At 48.9% G+C, this 18,340-nt stretch overlaps 6 protein-coding genes across 6 annotated transcripts in view; 3 read left to right on the plus strand and 3 right to left on the minus strand.

Annotated features, from left to right (window-relative positions):
* UREG_05462 (uncharacterized protein) overlaps nt 1-1,022 on the plus strand; it is a gene marked incomplete at both ends in the record, with an annotated part of 1,854 nt that extends 832 nt beyond the window's left edge. The window contains 3 exons of the mRNA XM_002584727.1: nt 110-207; nt 279-770; nt 831-1,022. Coding sequence (XP_002584773.1) covers nt 110-207; nt 279-770; nt 831-1,022 — 782 coding nt within the window. The remainder of the gene's footprint in view (nt 1-109; nt 208-278; nt 771-830) is intronic.
* Nucleotides 1,023-1,601: 579 nt separating this feature from the next.
* UREG_05463 (uncharacterized protein) lies at nt 1,602-3,107 on the minus strand (the record flags this gene model as incomplete). Its single annotated transcript, XM_002584728.1, has 1 exon — nt 1,602-3,107. The coding sequence occupies one exon, from the start codon at nt 3,105-3,107 to the stop codon at nt 1,602-1,604; it is 1,506 nt and encodes a 501-aa protein (XP_002584774.1).
* A 315-nt stretch (nt 3,108-3,422) lies between these two features.
* UREG_05464 (uncharacterized protein) lies at nt 3,423-4,826 on the plus strand (the record flags this gene model as incomplete). Its single annotated transcript, XM_002584729.1, has 3 exons — nt 3,423-3,786; nt 3,815-3,952; nt 4,006-4,826. 3 exons carry the CDS (start codon nt 3,423-3,425, stop codon nt 4,824-4,826), a joined length of 1,323 nt encoding a protein of 440 aa, XP_002584775.1.
* Nucleotides 4,827-5,617: 791 nt separating this feature from the next.
* UREG_05465 (uncharacterized protein) lies at nt 5,618-8,778 on the minus strand (the record flags this gene model as incomplete). Its single annotated transcript, XM_002584730.1, has 2 exons — nt 5,618-7,628; nt 7,688-8,778. The coding sequence occupies 2 exons, from the start codon at nt 8,776-8,778 to the stop codon at nt 5,618-5,620; spliced, it is 3,102 nt and encodes a 1,033-aa protein (XP_002584776.1).
* Nucleotides 8,779-9,663: 885 nt separating this feature from the next.
* Nucleotides 9,664-13,517, minus strand: UREG_05466 (uncharacterized protein; the record flags this gene model as incomplete). The annotated part of the gene is made up of 2 exons (XM_002584731.1): nt 9,664-10,637; nt 10,700-13,517. 2 exons carry the CDS (start codon nt 13,515-13,517, stop codon nt 9,664-9,666), a joined length of 3,792 nt encoding a protein of 1,263 aa, XP_002584777.1.
* Nucleotides 13,518-15,092: 1,575 nt separating this feature from the next.
* On the plus strand, nt 15,093-17,871 carry UREG_05467 (uncharacterized protein; the record flags this gene model as incomplete). The annotated part of the gene is made up of 3 exons (XM_002584732.1): nt 15,093-15,781; nt 15,844-17,780; nt 17,858-17,871. The coding sequence occupies 3 exons, from the start codon at nt 15,093-15,095 to the stop codon at nt 17,869-17,871; spliced, it is 2,640 nt and encodes an 879-aa protein (XP_002584778.1).
* Nucleotides 17,872-18,340: the final 469 nt, after the last annotated feature.

Genomic DNA, 18,340 nt, shown 5'->3' on the forward strand with positions numbered 1-18,340 from the left:
GAGCGAGTGACATATCGTGCGATAGAGTGTCATTCGCGATCGAAGGATACAGATCGAGAGTATGTGCGTGTATGAGCACATGATATGAGACTAGAACGCGTCTGCAAAGTGACAAAGGAGCAGGCGAAGAAGCCTCTGACGAGAAGGTTTATCATCACGGAAGCGCTGTTTGAAAATCGCGGTGATATGGTGGATTTGCCGAAGATCGTAAGTTCTTTTCAAATGGCCGGCCTTCTTAGAATTTGGGTGCATGTTGGTATTGACAATTTTGTGTGTAGATCGAACTGAGACTGAAGTACAAATTCAGACTCATTCTCGACGAAACTTGGTCCTTTGGAGTCCTTGGTCGAACCGGGCGCGGAATTACGGAACACCAGAATGTCGATCCTACTCAAGTTGACATGATCGTGGGTTCATTGGCAGGTCCTCTGATCGCCGGCGGAGGGTTTTGTGCTGGCTCAGAGGAGATTGTCCATCATCAGCGGATTTCGGCTACCTCATACTGCTTCTCGGCGGCATTGCCAGCACTTCTCTCTACCACAGCCAGCGAAACATTGACATTACTGCAGGAAAGCCCAGAGTTGCTATCCACGCTTAGAGAAAATATCAAGATTATGTGGTCGCAGCTTGACCCACGGAGCGACTGGGTTTACTGCTCAAGCGCGCCGGAGAGCCCGATAATGTTTTTGGCATTGAAGCCCGAGGTCGTCTCATCTAGGCGTCTATCCATTGAGGATCAACAGCATATCATGCAGGATGCTGTTGACGAGGTGAGTTGATTACCACCTAATCCCTGTACGGGATCCCAGACGGTTCTAATATCTAACTAGGCTCTTGCCAACGGCGTTCTCATCACGCGACTAAAAACCATCCCTGATGAATCCGGACCAAAGCTCCTCGGCGGCCAAGTTCCACCAGCACTCAAAGTCTGCCTCACCACCGGCCTATCCAAAAAGGAAGTCGAAAAGGCAGGCACCGTTATTCGACACGCGATCACGAAAGTCATGAGACAAAGGCGATGAATTCGATGCTTTTGCGGAATGTCCATCGATTCATAAACGCGTATATGCTGGATGGCTATATCCTCATTCCGCTACCTAGGCCCTATATACCCTTTCCGGCTTTCTGGTCAGGCCTATGGTATCTTTTGTGCAGTGGTGTGAATTTTTTTACCCTTCTTACCAATCCATATTTTTAATATCTCCTTTTGGGGCGCTTTTCTTCATCGTTTTTTCCACCTTTAAAGACATGTAATAAATTCCTATAGACCTATACGCCCCCTTCCCTTTTTCCCTCGTTCCACCTGACCTAGACCTAGCTGGATGATGGGCTTTGGTTCTTGTATATACACCTGTATGAGATCCGCTGTACGTTACTTATGAGAAAAAGTGGGAAAATATTCATCAATGATTATAAATTTCGGAAAGTGTTTGTATTCGGGAGCTGAGATATTTGCGGATCACTTCCAATAGCCCTCCGTACCAAATGTTCAAACAATCCCGTGTAGTTTGCTTCGCCCGCAAGCTGCAATAGGTTTCGGACCAAATCTGGCATCCAACCCAGTATCAAGTGATTATAGTCGCAAGGGAATTCACCAAGGCTCAAGCAGCCCTCCTAGACCATTCTTCCAGCTTCTTATCCCTCTTCTCCTCGTGCCTGAGGTGGCCTCTGATCCGCGTGATCCATCCGACCTTTCCTCGGCCCCAGCCCACTAGATTCTTATACGATGACCGCGTGGCTTCCGAATCCCACCACCAGGTCCCATTTTCCGCAATGCCATCCTTTTGTCCAGTATTCCCTTTATCCACCTGTCGTTGTTTTCGTATCTCGTCGACGATGGAGAGAGTGTCCCAATTGAATCGAACACCAACCTCCTCCATCTCTTCCAGCACCTTCACCACGTACGGCAAATCGTTGTATACTCGCCATCTGAATGATATGAGTTCATTGCAGAGGCCCGCTGAAGCGCCCATCACTAGCGAAACTCGTCCATGCGCCTTGACGGTCTCGAATAATTGCGTACTATATTGGGAGGTGGGGAAATGTCGATGAAACACTTTGACTGCGTGGAGGAGCGTGGTTGGGTATGCTTTCAGAACAACTGCAACGGTAGGCACGTTTTCGGGAATATCAAGCGGTTTATCTCCGTCAATTGGCACCCGCGACGCGGATATTCCATCGACATCGCCATTGCCCTGGGATGATTTTCGTCCCCGGGTATGCCTACCACGCCGCCTAACTTTGTCCTTGAATTCGGGAAGCGACGCAATCCTCTCTCGATCGAGCATCCCTAACATTCCAAAAACCTTCTCTTCGCAGACCTGCCAAACGCCAACGTCACCTTTGCCCGCGGTCACAGCATCATCAAGCTCCTGGCAAATCTTCTTGGACTCCCGTTTCGCGATTAGTTTAGCAAGCGGGAACGGTTCAATGCCCACTATATCCATGTTCTCTTCCGAGGACGGACTGTCCCGAAATGCATGCAGCTTCGAGTAAACCTTTGAAAATTGGGGTGGTCCTTGCTCATGGCTATCGGGATTCGGGGTGATGGAAGCGGCGAGTTGTTCCGCATTTTCAACATTAGATTCTATATTTTCAGCCGGGATAACGCGCGGAGAGGGTTTATCCAAATCTTTTACGACGGAGCTAAAAATGGAGGTGATTTCGGCGGTTTCCTGGTCATTTAAAAGGCGATCGAGTACTTGTTTTTGCGAAAACGGCTGAACAGAACCCTCGGATTTTGAGAGCGCAGGTTCAGACTCCTCATTCAACTCTTGGAGACGACTAAATATCTCCCTTTCCGCAGCTGTCAGAGTAGAACCGGGGCGCGATGTCTTTGTTTTCCGCCTGGTGAGCTTCGACGCCCGGTGCTTTAAGTAGCTTGGAGGGTCTTCGGGTTCAGCAACAGCTTTGGGTTGCGGGATGGACTTTCCATCTGCGAGCGAAGAGGTTGAATAGCAACAAGCGCGACGAGAACACCGTGCTTGCGAGGGAAAGAATCGAGAACACTGCAACGGAGCAGTGATTGTGCGGGTGTTGTAAAGAAATGGCAGGAATATTCCGTCGTTGCAGATGTTCGTGAACCTGGAAGGGATCGCGCGACGCATTTTAACCAAGCTAGGCGCGGAAAGGGGGTGTCTGTGTCGTGAGCAGCTTTTCTCTCTTCCTCGCCGTTGAATCTCTCAAGTCAAAAAAAAGTCCAGATAGATGCAGAGCCTGTGTGCTGACTAATACAAGCTAACTACAATGACTAAGCAGTTTGCACATTACGGTCACGTGGTATCGTGACGTCCAACCTCGCGAGTTTTGCGCTGGACGCGATGCTGCACGGAGTGCGGTTCGTCGGATTGTTGACGGCTGGGCGACTTCCGACTGTTTACTAGCCTTTGCTTCGGGATCAATTGCGTCCAATCCGCAGGAACATGCCGCGCGTCAAGGATGAGCCAGAGCTCTCGGAGTTCGAGAAGCAGCGTGCAGCAAACATTGCTGAGCGCGATGCGCTGCTCAAAAAGCTAGCGCTTGAAGCCAAGTCGGCGGGCATATTTACCAAGCCCCCGGCCCCTAAATCGTCCTCCCAAACGAAGAAGAAACCTACACAAAAGCGAGTCAAAAAAGAAGATGAACCCCCCGTGCCGCGGCGAATGTCCTGCAGGCTCAGGGGTCTGACAGCGGATAGTGAAATTGCGAAGAGGAAAGCCGAGGAAGACTATGCAGCGCATAAAGCAGCTGTGGAAGCAAAGAGGCTACGAGTTTCTGGTGACTTGAACCTGGGGGATATTGTTGTGGGTGATCATAAATGGGATGGATTGCAAAGGGCTGGGCCCTGGTTCGACCCCACGGTATCAAAGGACATTTGGGAAAGAGGATGTCAAGAATACAACAGACAAAGGACTAAAAGCCCTAAGAGAAAAGATGAGTGGGCTGGAGCTGTGGGAACCCTGGGAGCCTAATCGTATGTTTCGGTCCCATGTTTCTACTCTGATGCGGAAGCTCTAACCGTCCTAGGAATCAAAATTACGCCGGAAAGGATATATTCGATGTTGTTCCATCCCACTGAATCAAAGCCATTGGTCTTTGCTGGTGATAAAGTAGGCAATCTGGGAATTTTGGATGCATCGCAAACCCCCGAAGAAAACGAAGAAGACGAAGAAGATGGCTATGCCGACCCAACAATTACAACGATAAAACCCCACTCGCGCACGATCAGTGCCATTTACATCCACCCTTCCGATTCATCAAAGCTCTATACAGCAAGTTATGACAGTTCTATTCGAGCTCTAGACCTAGAAAAATCTGTTGCAACCGAGGCATATGCCCCAGCCTCAATGTCTGACGATGAGCCATTATCCGGTGTAGATATGGCGCCAGGTGATCCTCACGTTCTCTATTTTACTACCTTGGACGGCTATTTTGGCCGACATGACGTGCGAGCGCCCAACAAATCCAACCCTGGGGGTAAAAGCGCTACCAGCCTCTATCAGCTCTCCGAAAAGAAAATTGGGGGCTTTTCACTATATCCAGCGCAACCTCACTACATTGCAACCGCATCATTGGACCGGACCATGAAAGTCTGGGACTTGCGCCAACTTTCTCTGAAACATCCCAAGCCTGTAGCTGAGCACACAAGCTCGCTTTCAGTTTCCCATGCTGCGTTCAACAGCAGGGGACAAATAGCCACGTCATCGTACGATAATACGCTCAAGGTATACGATTTGGGCGCCAAGGGTATCAAGGATTGGAAGCCAAACCACACGCTGTCCGACGACCTAGAACCTGACACTGTGATAAGACACAACTGCCAAACGGGAAAATGGGTCACAATGTAGGCGATCAAGCTCCGCTCACAACCCCCTCTAGTTGCTGATTATACTTCTAGTCTCCGTCCACAATGGCAAGCATTTCCAGATACTCCCGTTGAGCGATTCTGCATTGGTAATATGAATCGATTTGTGGATATATACACTTCAACAGGTGAACAGCTGGCTCAGCTAGGCGGAAATGGCCTGCTAACAGCAGTGCCTGCTGTTGCTGTTTTTCATCAAACTAAAAATTGGGTTGTTGGAGGCACAGGGAGTGGGAAGGCTTGTTTGTGGATGTGAAGAAGGTTGAACCCATTTTGTCATTCTATTTCTTGTAATAAAGAAACAATGCACTGTGTCAGGCACATGGAATTGGACCTAGAAACTCTGTTGGTCAGTGAGAATCACTTTTCGTTATCACGTTCCTGTGGCCTTAATGATTCTAGAGTACATATATTTCTAAATGGCAATAAACATATTTCGTTTAAAATCAGCGAGCAGCCCAGCTTCGTGAGCCTTAAAATACAATTCAAAGGTATCTACCATATATTGTATAAAGTAAATGCGCAAAATAACAAAAGATACCGGATATACTGTTGAGGAAATTGAGACTCTTCGGGTGGGCCATCGGAGGGCACCTTTTGCAGATCAAATCAATCGATGACTACCACTTCATGTTCCGAAGCAGACACTTCGCCTGTCAGTTTGTCATTATTGGGACCATTAGGTCCTCGCATGGGATCCAGAGGCACGACGACTCGAACGGAATTCGATGGTTTAGAAGTATCGTCTCCCGGCGTTGAAGATCCGGTACCACTTCACCCCCGTGATAATTCTTCCTCAAACCGATAGCGAGTTGTTGTCTTCACTACCGTTGTCGTCGTCTTCACGACGATCTCCGAAAGACGGCGTTTGCGCTTCTTATTTGTTGAAGTTCTCGCTGGCTCTACAACATCATTCAAGATTTGTTCATATGGCGGCGGCGGCGGCGGATTGTGGAGGCAAGCCTCACGGATTGACAGGCCCAAGGCCAGGGCTACCTGTCTCGCAACACTGTTTCCAACGATCTTCCACTGCGAAGAAGCCCGTCCGACCAGAACCTCTGAGTCTGGATATCCCTGAGCCCTGCGGGCTTCCATGACTGTCAGTAGACGGTTTTCGCGCCAGTGAAGCCACCGCCCGGTAAATTTGCAAGAGGGGGAGATATTGGTCGTAATGGTTGGTATTAATAGATGCGGATTAACCCTACTCCAGGCCCTGGACGATGCGGTTTTCCGTCTGAGACCTTCGTTTGGATATGGATCGTAATTCAGGTAGCCCTTGGCCATTGCGTCTGGTAGCCCCATTGCTCTCGGGTATTTGGGTATCTGGTCGATGATTGCTTGGGTATAGTGAGCCTCAGTACGGGAACTTCGATGGTCTGGCCAAGGTATTGACCTAACCTTTGCTCTCTGAAGATCTGGCAAGTCTCTCGTCCCTTCCAAGGAGGATACAAATTTGAAGATCGGAGTATCCCACCGCCTTTCACCAAAAGGCAGCCCGTTTGGTGCTTCACCTAGCGAACGCAACGTAGTGTTTTTAGGGTGCGAATGGGTCAATGGGGGATGATCTGGAAGTTCAAGCCCCGGTGCAGCAATGAGCAAAAACAACCTTGACCTGCTTTGGGGAGCCCCATAGCTCCACGCATCCAAGTGCATGAGCCGGAGTTGATAGCCCATTCCGACAAATGCGCAAATCAACTGGGACAGAGGGTTCCTTTTATGTGTCTTGCTTGCCATCGCTGGAACATTCTCAAGAATGGCGTAGTGCGGTCGATAGAAGTCAACATACGCGACAACCGAAGCGATCATGGATGAATTGCGCAGCGACATCTCACTCCATTTTTGGGGGTTTGCTAGCGAGTATCCCTGGCATGGGCTTCCTCCAGAAATAAATTCGACTTGTCCCAGTTTTGCGATAAGGTCAGACTTGTCTCCTTTGAGTGCCAGTGCCAGATAATCATTCACAGAGCCACGGAACAGCTTTAGGTCGTGTGAACTTTCATGGTTCGCACGGTAGGTCAGCATTTGATCCAATCCCCATTCAACCGCCCACTCGCTCCTGATTGCAGTGCCCTCCTCCAATCCTCTGTCAAAACTACCACCGCCACTGAATAAGTTGAGGGCGCGTAGTCTTCGTTTTGGCTCAAGGGGATCGAAACCGTGGGAAAAATTAGGAGGCGGGTCCATTGGGCATAGACCCTGGGTGCTGCTTTCTCTGCAGGTGATATAAAATGCACCCCCGTTCCCATCTCGATTGTATGGTGCAGGGATGGTGTTGCTGTCTCTCTGTTGTTCAGAATAGAAACGTATATAACAATGTCTCTTGATTTGTTCGAAGTGGACCAGGCGAAAGCGCTCAGTATAAACCAATTCATTCGGGCGATAGTTTCCACCAAAGTCGCGAGCTCGTCGAGGCAATACGCGAACCTTGACCTCATTGCCTTGGAAGTCAATAATCTCAGCAGGCTCTAAAAACTCGGATGTCTCAACCAAGACTGTATCACCAGGATTGTATGTTTCTTTTTCCTTCAGGCTGCCGTCTCTAGCTTTGACACATTGGCATTGGAAGTCGCTCTTTTGCAGAGTCATAAAAGTTTCATCCACAGAGTGGTAAGTCTGCCGAACAAAGAAGTCTGTATTGGCAGCCTTGTCAGAGAAGAATGTCACAGACACCTTTTTTACACCTTCAGCAACACCAATCCTTCCTATCACCCACAATTGCAATGGTCTGATAGAAAAGTTCATTGTGATGGGGGTATGTAAGGTCCGCGCAAACAGTATCTGTAGGCTTATATAGCCCAAATTAGGCAAAGACCTCGTGCTGAGATATTTTGCACAAGCGCGTACCAAAGGTTGTCTGTCCCCTTCCATCCTGATTCATTGTCTTTCTGGATTGCAACAATATCCCCTGGGGCAATTGGATATTTAGAGCGTGGGGCGATCTTCCTCTTAGTTGGGGTGAGCCCCATTCGATGGAGAAGAGCATGGCGTTTGGCAGCAATACTTGGGTCTATCTCTAGGGCTCGCAAGTAGGAACCCCAGGGCATTTTCTCGAAACACTTCTGGACATAAGGTGTTACAATTGTGAATTTGGTGTGTGATGGCTGCTCGGGAACAATTGGCGTTGCCGAAAGCCCCAGCTCGTCCCAGAGTGTATGTGCTCCATATTCAGGCCTGACATTCGCAGCCTGACCATACAGGAATGGGCCATACGCAACAATCGCCTGTCGAAAATCTGATTTCCCATAATCTTTGACCCAGGACCGAAAGCTCGAATCAAGGTGGTGGCGTTCCCAAAGCCAATCATGAAAGCGGACTTTGAAGTCGGCGAGAACAGCATGTTCATGTTGCATGTAATCGACCAGATGCTTTGCAAGGTTGGCAGCCCAAGTGAAACTGTCATGATATGCTTTGTATTCTCGAGAGGGCTTCCCAAGGCGATACCATATCCAGCCTTTATCTCGTTCGTGACAATAGGTCGATTGAATCCAGAGGTCCTCTCCGACCTCATGGGCGTCGACATCCTCGTAGACACCAATTGATACAAGGCTGAATGGGATATGTCGTAGATAAAATGTAGGGGTTTCCGCCTCTGTAGGCTTCAGAATCCCGTCGAAATAAAAGACCGCGTTTCCTTGCTTTGTCGCAACATTGTCTAGTGAAACCATGCCATATCTTTCTCTACTTGTAGCTTTGTCTGTATAAACAGTGAAATCCTCTAGCAAGAAGCTAGTGAATCCAGAGCCTCCATAGGTATCAACGCAGGAGAAATCGCGCTTGAGCTTGTTGATTGCGTGCTGTTCTGTGAATTCGGGACCGGGTGGCTCAAAGCCTTCAAAGGCTGAGGCATTCACAGTAGGCCTAGGGATAACAACGCCTAAAAGATTGCAATGCTGTGGTTCTTCATCACCCGGGCTGGTTGGTGACAGACTTGACATCACTCAATGTTCGCAGCAGATACGCGACTAAAACGACGCGTTTCCCCTGAGAACTCTGAAAACGAGGTTCGAAAGCAAACAGCAAAAAAAGAATAACTAGCGAAGGCCTCCAGTTGAAACCGCCGAGAAATACAACAAAAAGCAAAAAAAGGAAAAGAGACAGCAACAGAAGGGAGGAAGAATCTCTGCGGGTCGAGGTGGCATGTCGAGGCGAAGGTGGTGCTTTTGTGTTGGTGGTTTTTACGCGGTTCTTCGTGACCGGGCGATCTGTTCAGGGCCAACGCGATCGATACAGTATATCGGCTCCGAAACTACATATGGTGGACGTTTTGATCTACACTCTTTTCCTTTTCTACTTGAAGCAGTGCGTGGATCATGCAATAATAACTCTAGGAAAACAATATCTTTTCATCATAAAAAGCTACCAGATGGACACAAAATCACCGCCTATCTCGACCGGACTCGAGCTAATGATACAGCACACACACCCTCACGAGAAGCCAAGGGGAAGCAATGAAATCGGCAAAGTCATGAAATGTCAAGCCCTAGCCCTTCACCGCTGGGTATCCAACACCTCAGAAATGCACCAATCTCCAAAGAATGAGAAATGATAAGGGGATGGGGTTTTATTGCGAGTCAGCATCCAACAGCTGTCCTCCCGCCTTTTCCAGGGAATGATGAAACCAAATATGTGCATGAATCACAGAAACAGAACAGAGCAGAACGCAGACAGCAGAAAATACAACTTTGCACATGCGTAATAAATGGGAAGGGGCATCAACAAATGTTCCTCGCCAAAAGAATAAAACCCAAGAAATGGAGAATGTAGTGTTTCGTAAATCATTCTGTAAGCTATCTTTGGACCGGTTATACCAGGCTTGAATGTCATATATATTCGTCGCGAGGGCCGAGGTCTGATGGGAGAGGTTGCTGTCCTTCTTTATCTTTGCCCTTGCGTCTAGAGTTCCCAACAAGGTCGAACAGCCGATACTTGGCAGACGATTCCTTTGTGATGCTGGATTGACGGCCTTTTTGTTGGTCAGGGTATTCTAACGAATACGTGGAGGAGTTATGAGGGCTATCGACGCTCTCTCTTTCCGAGTACTTGGGCGTCATGAATTTGGGCCGCCCCGGATCCCATGTAGCCGATGGCGCGCTCGAACGTGTTTCATAGTCAGCTTCGTCGCTTCCGTTGCTTGTATCGGTATTCCTATGTTGGAAAGGAGGTCTGGAAAAGTACCCAATAGAGTTTCTATTGTTTCCTGACATTGCTGCAACATTTGACATCGCCGTCTCTATAGAGGGAGTGTTGGCCTTGCTCGAGCTTTCGTCGTAGAATGTGCTTGACCTCTCAAACTGCTCCACAAGCTCTTCCCATTTGACCTCAAGGTTTCCATTCGGACGCTCAGCTTGCTCGGCTCTGTTTAAGCAATCCTTCGTGCGTTGTTGGACTTGAAGGCATAGGTTATGGAACTGAATTACGTTTTCATCTACGTCTGGCATGGAAGTCAGGTTTAACGGTGCTGACTCGAGCCATAAGCGCACTAAAAATGCAAAGCTTCTCGTATTGTCGATTAAGAACGGAAGGCTTGGAAATCCTTCTCGGGACGTTGGCGGTAGGCGGTTCAAAATCTGTATCGGCGTGGCGTATGATGGGTTGACGATTTGGGCTGGGCGTTCTGCTGGTATGGAACAAATGGAATCCACAAATTCCTTGAACTCGTTGCGGTGTGACAAGAGGAATTTATTCATCGGCTCCATCCATGGTTCTTTGTTCCCGAAAGTGGCTAGATTGGCTAAGCCTTGCAAAGCTTTTGCGATGAGGGTTAATGTTCGTTGAGCGCGCTGGCGGGGATGCTCTTTAGATAAACATTAGTTTCACAATATCAATTAGGCTAAAGTGGGATTGTTTGCGACAGACCTTTAAGCAAGCCGAACAGCTTCGGGTTCAATATCGCAGGGCAAAAAAACCGGAGAAATAGAAATCCGGAAACACTGCTATACGCGACTGAGCGTAGGAAATCACCATAGCGATCCTCCGCACAGGCTCTGATATGCCGGAAAATGTGCCTCAACTCAGGGGGGCAACGAGACGCAGACCCAGCTATAGATTTCCACATATTGCTTGTCAAGAGAACCAAATTACGCCAGTTGCGCTCCAGATCCTCTGGCCGGCTCACTCTGTTGGGGTCAATCTCGCAGTCAGGGTCGCTTTCGTCAATGTCCCGTAGCCCGGCTCCAATGGTTTCTTCTAGGTATTCCTTTCCCAATCGACGCATATGCATATCCAACGATTTTGTCAGAAGTGAGTTACCTCGGAAGAGTAAGTTGGCTTCAACAGTAGCTGACCTGCCCAAATCACGCACCAGTGCTTCTCTTTCCTGGGTTGACTCATACGAGTCGTTTGAGTGGATGCGGCTGCGACTGGTATATCTCAATCGGCTTGCGGACGAATCCCTATGGATTCCATCTATTTCATCTTCCACAAGGGCCATGATCCATTCCCCTGCATGTCCTGAGACCTGGAATATGTCTAGGAAAGTTCCCGCGAAGTGGCGTAGTTCGCGGGGAACAAGTTGAGAAAGGTTGACTGTAAGGCCATTGGAAAACGAGTGAAGTAGTTCCGACATCGCCTCGTACTCTTTTGACACTAAAACAACTGTCTCATCGAGCTGAACCCTCATTAACATCTCCCCCACCTGTTGATCATGGTCGTCCAAAATTGGCCACCATTTTTCTGACCCTGAGTCACGCTCCAGGTCTTCCAGGCGCAAGTCAATTCTGCCGTAGGTCGCGTCATGGGAAGCAATCTCAACATCACCTATCATCGCCAGTGGGTCGCTGCTAACGTCCTCAAGAGAATACGGCCGTCGGGATATAAGTGTCCAGTCTTTTTGGGCAGAATTCAAAGTTTTAACCACTACAGATGCATTTGACAAAACAGGCGGCAAATCATGGAAAGTAAAATCCTCTCGCCAAAAAGGAACCGAAGTGTCTGCCTTAGCAGCCGTCTTCGCTCGAACCTCTCCGTCAAGTAGGACTTCAGCATAGTAATCACCGGGCATACGCGTTCTCGATTGACGTGGTTGAGGCTTAATGACCTTTTTCGGCTTCGAGGAATCTGCAGGCTCCTGGGTTGATTGCACCATTTTAGCTTCAAGTATTCGGATTGATAGAAGTCGTTCAATGCGAAACATGTCGATAGTTGGGGTTGCGCCAGAAACCGATAGGCCATGGTCACGAGCTGAATCGTCATTTGGCGAAAGCTGTTCGGGGCCGTATAGTTCCGGTATCGTGAATGCGCGTAACAAAACAAACCAAACTTCGAACAAGATACGATTTTCAAGCGAGAGATAGATGGGGCGGCTCAATTGGTCTCCTCCGGCATGGACGAAATACTGTGGGTATATAGCAATGCAGAATTCATCCTGCAAGACTGATGGTTCCAGTTGCTGGATAGCGCATCGGGAAAGCTGTGACAACTGTATAAACGCGATGAGAGTCACATCACTTTCCATGAAAATCTTCATATGACCGTTCTCCTGTAATGAACAGCTAACCTTTCGCCATGAGTGAGATAGAGCTCGCTGCTGTTTAAAGGTCGATATTCGTTTAGGTGTCGGAGATGGGGGAAGGCCGGAGGCAGTTTGTTTGTCCCAGAGAAGCATTTGTCCAACCTTGATTATGGCCGCTTCTTTTTGGATTGTGCTCTCGGAATTTCGTCTGCGCTCAGGAAAACGATGATGGTTGCCAATTGCAACTGACTGTGGCTTCGTCATTTTATTTTGGACTCCTTTTGGGCGGATTGGTTGCCAGCAAAGGAGCGCAGCTAACCAAGAATCAAATGTCTCGATTACATGGGGTCTCAAATGAACTCCGAGGGTGGAAGAGTGGGTTGATACACTAAGATATGTCCCTTGTACTTCCGTGTCGTAAAGCGTTCGTACTCGACACCCTCGAAGGTCGGGTATTAGCGTTTTGGCTGCGGCTGGTTCTCCCTTGGCTTGATAGATAAGACTTCCACTAGCAACGTTTATTGCACAATATCCCGAAGTCCACGAGGTACTACCAGAAGTACGAAAAGAGAGGATGCCGTGCATCCTGCCGTTTGTTGTTTTCATTAATTGTAAAATTTTAGAGGAGTCAGAATTCGATATAGGCGATCCGTATGACGATGAGCGTGAAGCATTGGCCACAAGTGAAGCACCGCCTAATGGCGGTTTACTTAATCTATGTCGTTGGGCGGGTGATTGAATGATTGACGGATATCCGATTGACGGAACTGAATCATCAGATCCTTTCGGCGCGGGCGACCCCACATTGATAGAACCCAGCCTTGTTCGCCGTTTTGATAAAAAGTTCGGGGATATTTCGCTTCGCTGGTCGTCTAAGGTTGTCCTCGACCTAGCTCTAAGGGTTTTAGGCCCAATTGCCGCATCCTCTTCGTCACCCGCAGAGAAATAGGGATTGGGCTCCTGTCGTCGGGGCCGGGGTTTGACACGAAGGGTGGCATGCGGCGACATGTACTCCGCGTCAGACATTGGGGAGTTATTTGCACGGTCAGACATCGAATCAGGCGTGACAGTTCTGATAGTAGTGTCACGAAAACTTTCGGGATAAACGACTCCGTGTCGGTCTTTGGAGGAGGACTTTTTACTCGGGCGTCGTTCAATTGGTCGAGTATAAAAGTCCTGACGCTCCGGGTCTCTTTTAAAACCATTACGACGCTCTGGCTCCATTTTGAGGCGTTATCAGGGTCAACATAGCAGTCGAGTCCTGGTTGTTGTTTCAAGGGCTGTATTGTGTTGAATGCCCGAATTCGAGCAATATAGGCGAAACTAACACAAGTTTAGAAAGGTCGAGGCGCGTAATTCTGACCGTTGCGCCCAAATGACGTCCAGATGCACAGGGCAAGCAAAACCACGCTCGGCCGTTCTATTGACAGGAAGATAGGTAATATAGTACGGGCAAAACGAAGGGTAGCGGAAACGTTGTTGGACAGTAGATTACTGATCGATGCAATCTATAGTGAGTGGCATGCTTGTCAGCTGGAAAAAGGACCACGGGATGTGTTGTTTGTTATCTGGGACGGGAGCATCAAGATCGAGCTCGAAAAACGCCCGCAGAGCATTGATAAACAGACGCATGGTATAGAATGGAGCCTACCTTCAAAAAGGTCCAGAGATCTCAACTTATTGCATTGCACATTGCCCATCGAAAACAGAATGACGCGACGTTTCAGAAGACATGAGCTACCCTCACCGAAGGCAATAGTTAATGAGATATCAAATGCAACACAAACACTGATAGAAGAGGCCGTTTGCTCCGTAGATGGCGTGGAAAGAAGTCGACCTCCAGCAAGAAACGAAGATAGGCATTGGCACTCCTTAGTGGGTGACGGGTTGCGGAGATCAACCAAGGCTGCGATTTTGGTTTCTTTCCACGTTTTTGATGGTGGAGAGACGTCCCAAGAAAGCGATCATCCGAATTGCCTCTTTGAGTGGATGTGAGTGTCGGCTTATGTCAGGAAGGCGCTAGGCCCGACCAGGTAAAGCGGAATTACAAGCGGGTGCCAGGGGGTGCGGCGATTGGCTGGGCGCACGTAATTCATCGTTCTGTCGGTAACCGGACGGTATTCTTGGCATTGGACCCGATCCCTTGCAGGTACCCCTCTCTGGACTCGAGGGGAGGGGTGCAGGTGAGATTCGCAGGAAGCACGGAGTTCGTTCCACTGCGAGCTAAGACGCTGTTACGGGCATATTTGCAATTCCATCTTGACAAGCCAGATGAAATTATGAGACTGGAGAATGTTAGGTGCCAGGGTACATCCGGTAGTTCGCTCGAGTTACCACGGTTACGTAAGCTACAACAGCAGGACGCTAAGCTTTCTTTGGCTAGTCTATCGGTCCCGGAATTTCCTTGCCCCGATGGCCCTCTCAGCGCAAGCTTGGCGTAGTTGAGCTCAAAGAGTCGAGAAGACATGAGCTTCCAAAGAATGCAGAACTTGTGATAAGGCTTGTTTGTCTAGTTGCTCCTGGCCTTTGGTACGCTGTGTTGCTTTTTCAATCAACTGCTTTTTCCTGTTTGCCAGTCCAGGTGCCGAGACGGTCATTCGCCTGGTCGCCTGACTCTCCGCACCAGGTCATCCATCCTCTACGGCGATTTCCACATATCGGACCGCCCGTGCAGAGTACTGGAACAAACAATGTCAAAGATATAGCCGACAGATCCTCAAGGAAGAGATGATTTGAAGTCCCAGATACTCACTGACTGCCTGGCAGTGCTTTACTTGGGGATTTCGAGCCTATCCCAACATGACATCACAGCTCTTAACCCGCTTCCTACCCATCAATAGTTCCACGTCCCCATCGATATACGAAACCATCCGACAATATGATGACGAATCCGGGCCGTCGGATACTGAGGAACGAGCCGCTATGGCTATAGATGAAGAGAATTTAGGCGAGCGTTACCAAGACTACGAGCTAGAGGATGCTCTAGCCCAAGTTTCGGATACACAGTCAACCCGCAGTAGCAATTTCCAGTCTGCGGCAGCAGGGAAGTCTCAGTCGCCGCGCACGCCGCAATGGAGACGGGCTTCACGGGCTAATGTAGAGGACGACGACGACGACGAAGTCCCGGCCTCTCTGCTCGTTGAAGGCGATGGAGATGAGGAGCCCCTCCCTCCCCCGCCTCAACCCCCTGCAAATCACAATAGGATGCTCAATGATGAGCCAGCCTCCGGATACCCAAACCCACGATTACGCAGCCAGTGGGAAGCTACACGGGAACACGAGCCCATTCATCCCGAACGCGCACCACCGATTCCCCTCAATCTGCGTGCAAATAGAAGAACTGGGCTAGCATTTGCTAACCCGAAAGAAAAGGCCATGTGGAGATGGGCCAACGTGGAGAATTTGGACAACTTTTTAAAGGAAGTGTACCTGTATTTCATTGGCAACGGAATTTGGTGTATCGTTCTGAGCCGAGTCTTAAACATCTTGTAAGCGGGATCATGACCCTTGGTTGGGGCTTTGTGATAGACGCACTAACTGGAACACGCAGAACTTTGGCCTTCGTTGTTGGGTTTACAATCTTCCTAACAAACTGTATCGATTATGGGAAAATACCCCATAGCAAGACATCCGCTGAGATTATCATCCCTAAATGCACCAACAAAATGTCAGCCACGTCCACTTTCCTCCTCTGGTTGTTTACGCTATTTTGGTTTGGAAAAATCTTCCAGTATATCTTAGACTTCAGGCGTCTCCGGCATATGCACGATTTCTATCTCTATCTTTTAGACGTTCCCGATTCCGATATACAAACGATATCATGGCAAGAGGTGGTTGGTAGAATCATGGCCTTGCGAGATGCCAACCCGGCGACTGCTGGGACCGTGTCTACGAAGCATCGCAAATATATCGGGAGCCAGTCAAAACAACGCATGGACGCCCACGACATCGCGAACCGCCTTATGAGGAAAGAAAACTATCTCATTGCCCTTTTCAACAAAGAGATATTAAACTTAACACTGCCCGTTCCGTTTCTTCGAAATCGCCAGCTATTTTCCCGCACACTAGAATGGAATCTTAACTTGTGCATCATTGACTATCTCTTCAATGAACAAGGCCAGCTACGACCGCTTTTTCTTAAAGCGACCCATAGGAGAGCTTTGAGCGAAGGTCTACGGCGTCGCTTTATCTTTGCCGGAATAATGAATATTTTTATCGCACCATTTATCGTCACCTACTTTCTAATGCATTATTTTTTCAGCTATTTCAATGAGTATCAAAAGAACCCCTCCAAAATTGGCTCCCGCCAATATACCCCTCTCGCGGAATGGAAATTTCGCGAGTTCAATGAACTCTGGCACCTCTTCGAACGCCGAATTAATCTATCATATGAATCAGCAAATTTGTATGTCGATCAATTCCCGAAAGATAAGACTGTGCAGTTGTCGCGCTTTGTGGCTTTTATTGCTGGAGCACTTCTTTCTGTACTTGCATTAGCTTCCGTCATAGACCCTGAATTATTCTTGGGGTTTGAAATCACCCATGATCGGACGGCGCTGTTCTATATTGGAGTTTTCGGTACTGTGTATGCTGTTGCACGTGGAGTTGTACCGGACGAAACCCAGGTCTTTGATCCAGAGCATGCGCTCTTGAACGTGACATCGTATACCCACTATAAACCAGCTCACTGGCAAGGGAAGCTCCATAGCGATGACGTGAGAAAGGAATTTGCTACCCTCTACCAGCTCAAAGTGGTAATCTTCCTTGAAGAAATCCTGAGTATGATATTCACTCCCTTCGTACTGTGGTTTAGCCTCCCTAAATGCAGCGACCGTTTGATCGACTTTTTTAGGGAATTTACAGTTCACGTTGATGGCCTTGGATATGTTTGTTCGTTTGCTGTCTTTGACTTCAAGAAAGGCACCAATTTGATGCCTCCGGAGACTCACCACCATCAGCACCATCTTGGTCACCAGCGCCCAAGGGGATTTAAACCTGGCGCGCATGATTTGCGGGATGACTACTTCTCCGCCAAAGACGGGAAGATGCTTGCATCTTATTACGGCTTCCTTGACCACTACGCTGGGCCTCCGCGTCCAAGTGGACATCACGCTTCCCCACAGCAGAATTATCGCCAACAGCCAGCCTCTGGCCCAGCTGGCCGGCCTCAAACTGGAGCAAATATCTATTCAAGCCGCATGGATCGTTGGGACCATGGCCAGCCACAACAATCCGTCCTTCGCACGCCTCGGTTCGGGCCCGCAGAAGGGGCCGGTGGGCATACTTCTCCCATGGCATCGATGTTACTAGATCCTCATCATCAGCCCTCCATGTCCAGCTTTCGATCTAAACCACATCCCGCAGCGGCGTCCCGCTACCGACCATCCCGCCAAGCGCAACCGCTGGCTGACACAATCCAAGATGTTGATGAGGACCAGCTTCCTGCCACTGGTACGCAGCCTTTGGACATGACTACTACTTCGAGCGGTGAGCCCGTTACGGGTGATAGTCAAGTAGAAGAATCGTGGCGAATGAATTTGGCGGACGATGCTGACGGTGGTGAGAACGACGAAGCTGAAGATGTGGAAGCAGTTGTGGGTGGCGGTGGTGTATTAGGCCTGATCCACCAATTCCAGAAAGTCACGAATGAAGGACGGGGGGCTGTTGGGATCTGACGCTTTCACGGTTGACTTGAACCTGCAACGCTGCACACATTTGCTGCGTTGCTACAGGGCGCCCGGTTCTATAGCGAATCAAAGGGTGACATAATTGGGTTGGGTTAGGGATTGATATAAGCGCATATATACAAGTCCTTGCTAGAATTATTTCAATGATGCTCTGTTCATAGGTTCTGATTAGTCAACAATATATATTCAAACATCCACATTAACCCCGTATTCTGCTTATGTCAGCACACCCCTGCAGCCCGTCCGGGATGAAGATGCTGGTCAGTCTGTCCTCTGAGGTTGCAGCTCAACCAGACCCCAAGCCTGATCGAGATTTTCGCTGGAGGAACTTGCCATTGTCACGAATCCTACTCCGTACTG

This window comes from Uncinocarpus reesii, genomic scaffold (assembly GCF_000003515.1).
Source record: "Uncinocarpus reesii 1704 scaffold_3 genomic scaffold, whole genome shotgun sequence".
Taxonomy (NCBI): Eukaryota; Fungi; Ascomycota; class Eurotiomycetes; order Onygenales; family Onygenaceae; genus Uncinocarpus; species Uncinocarpus reesii.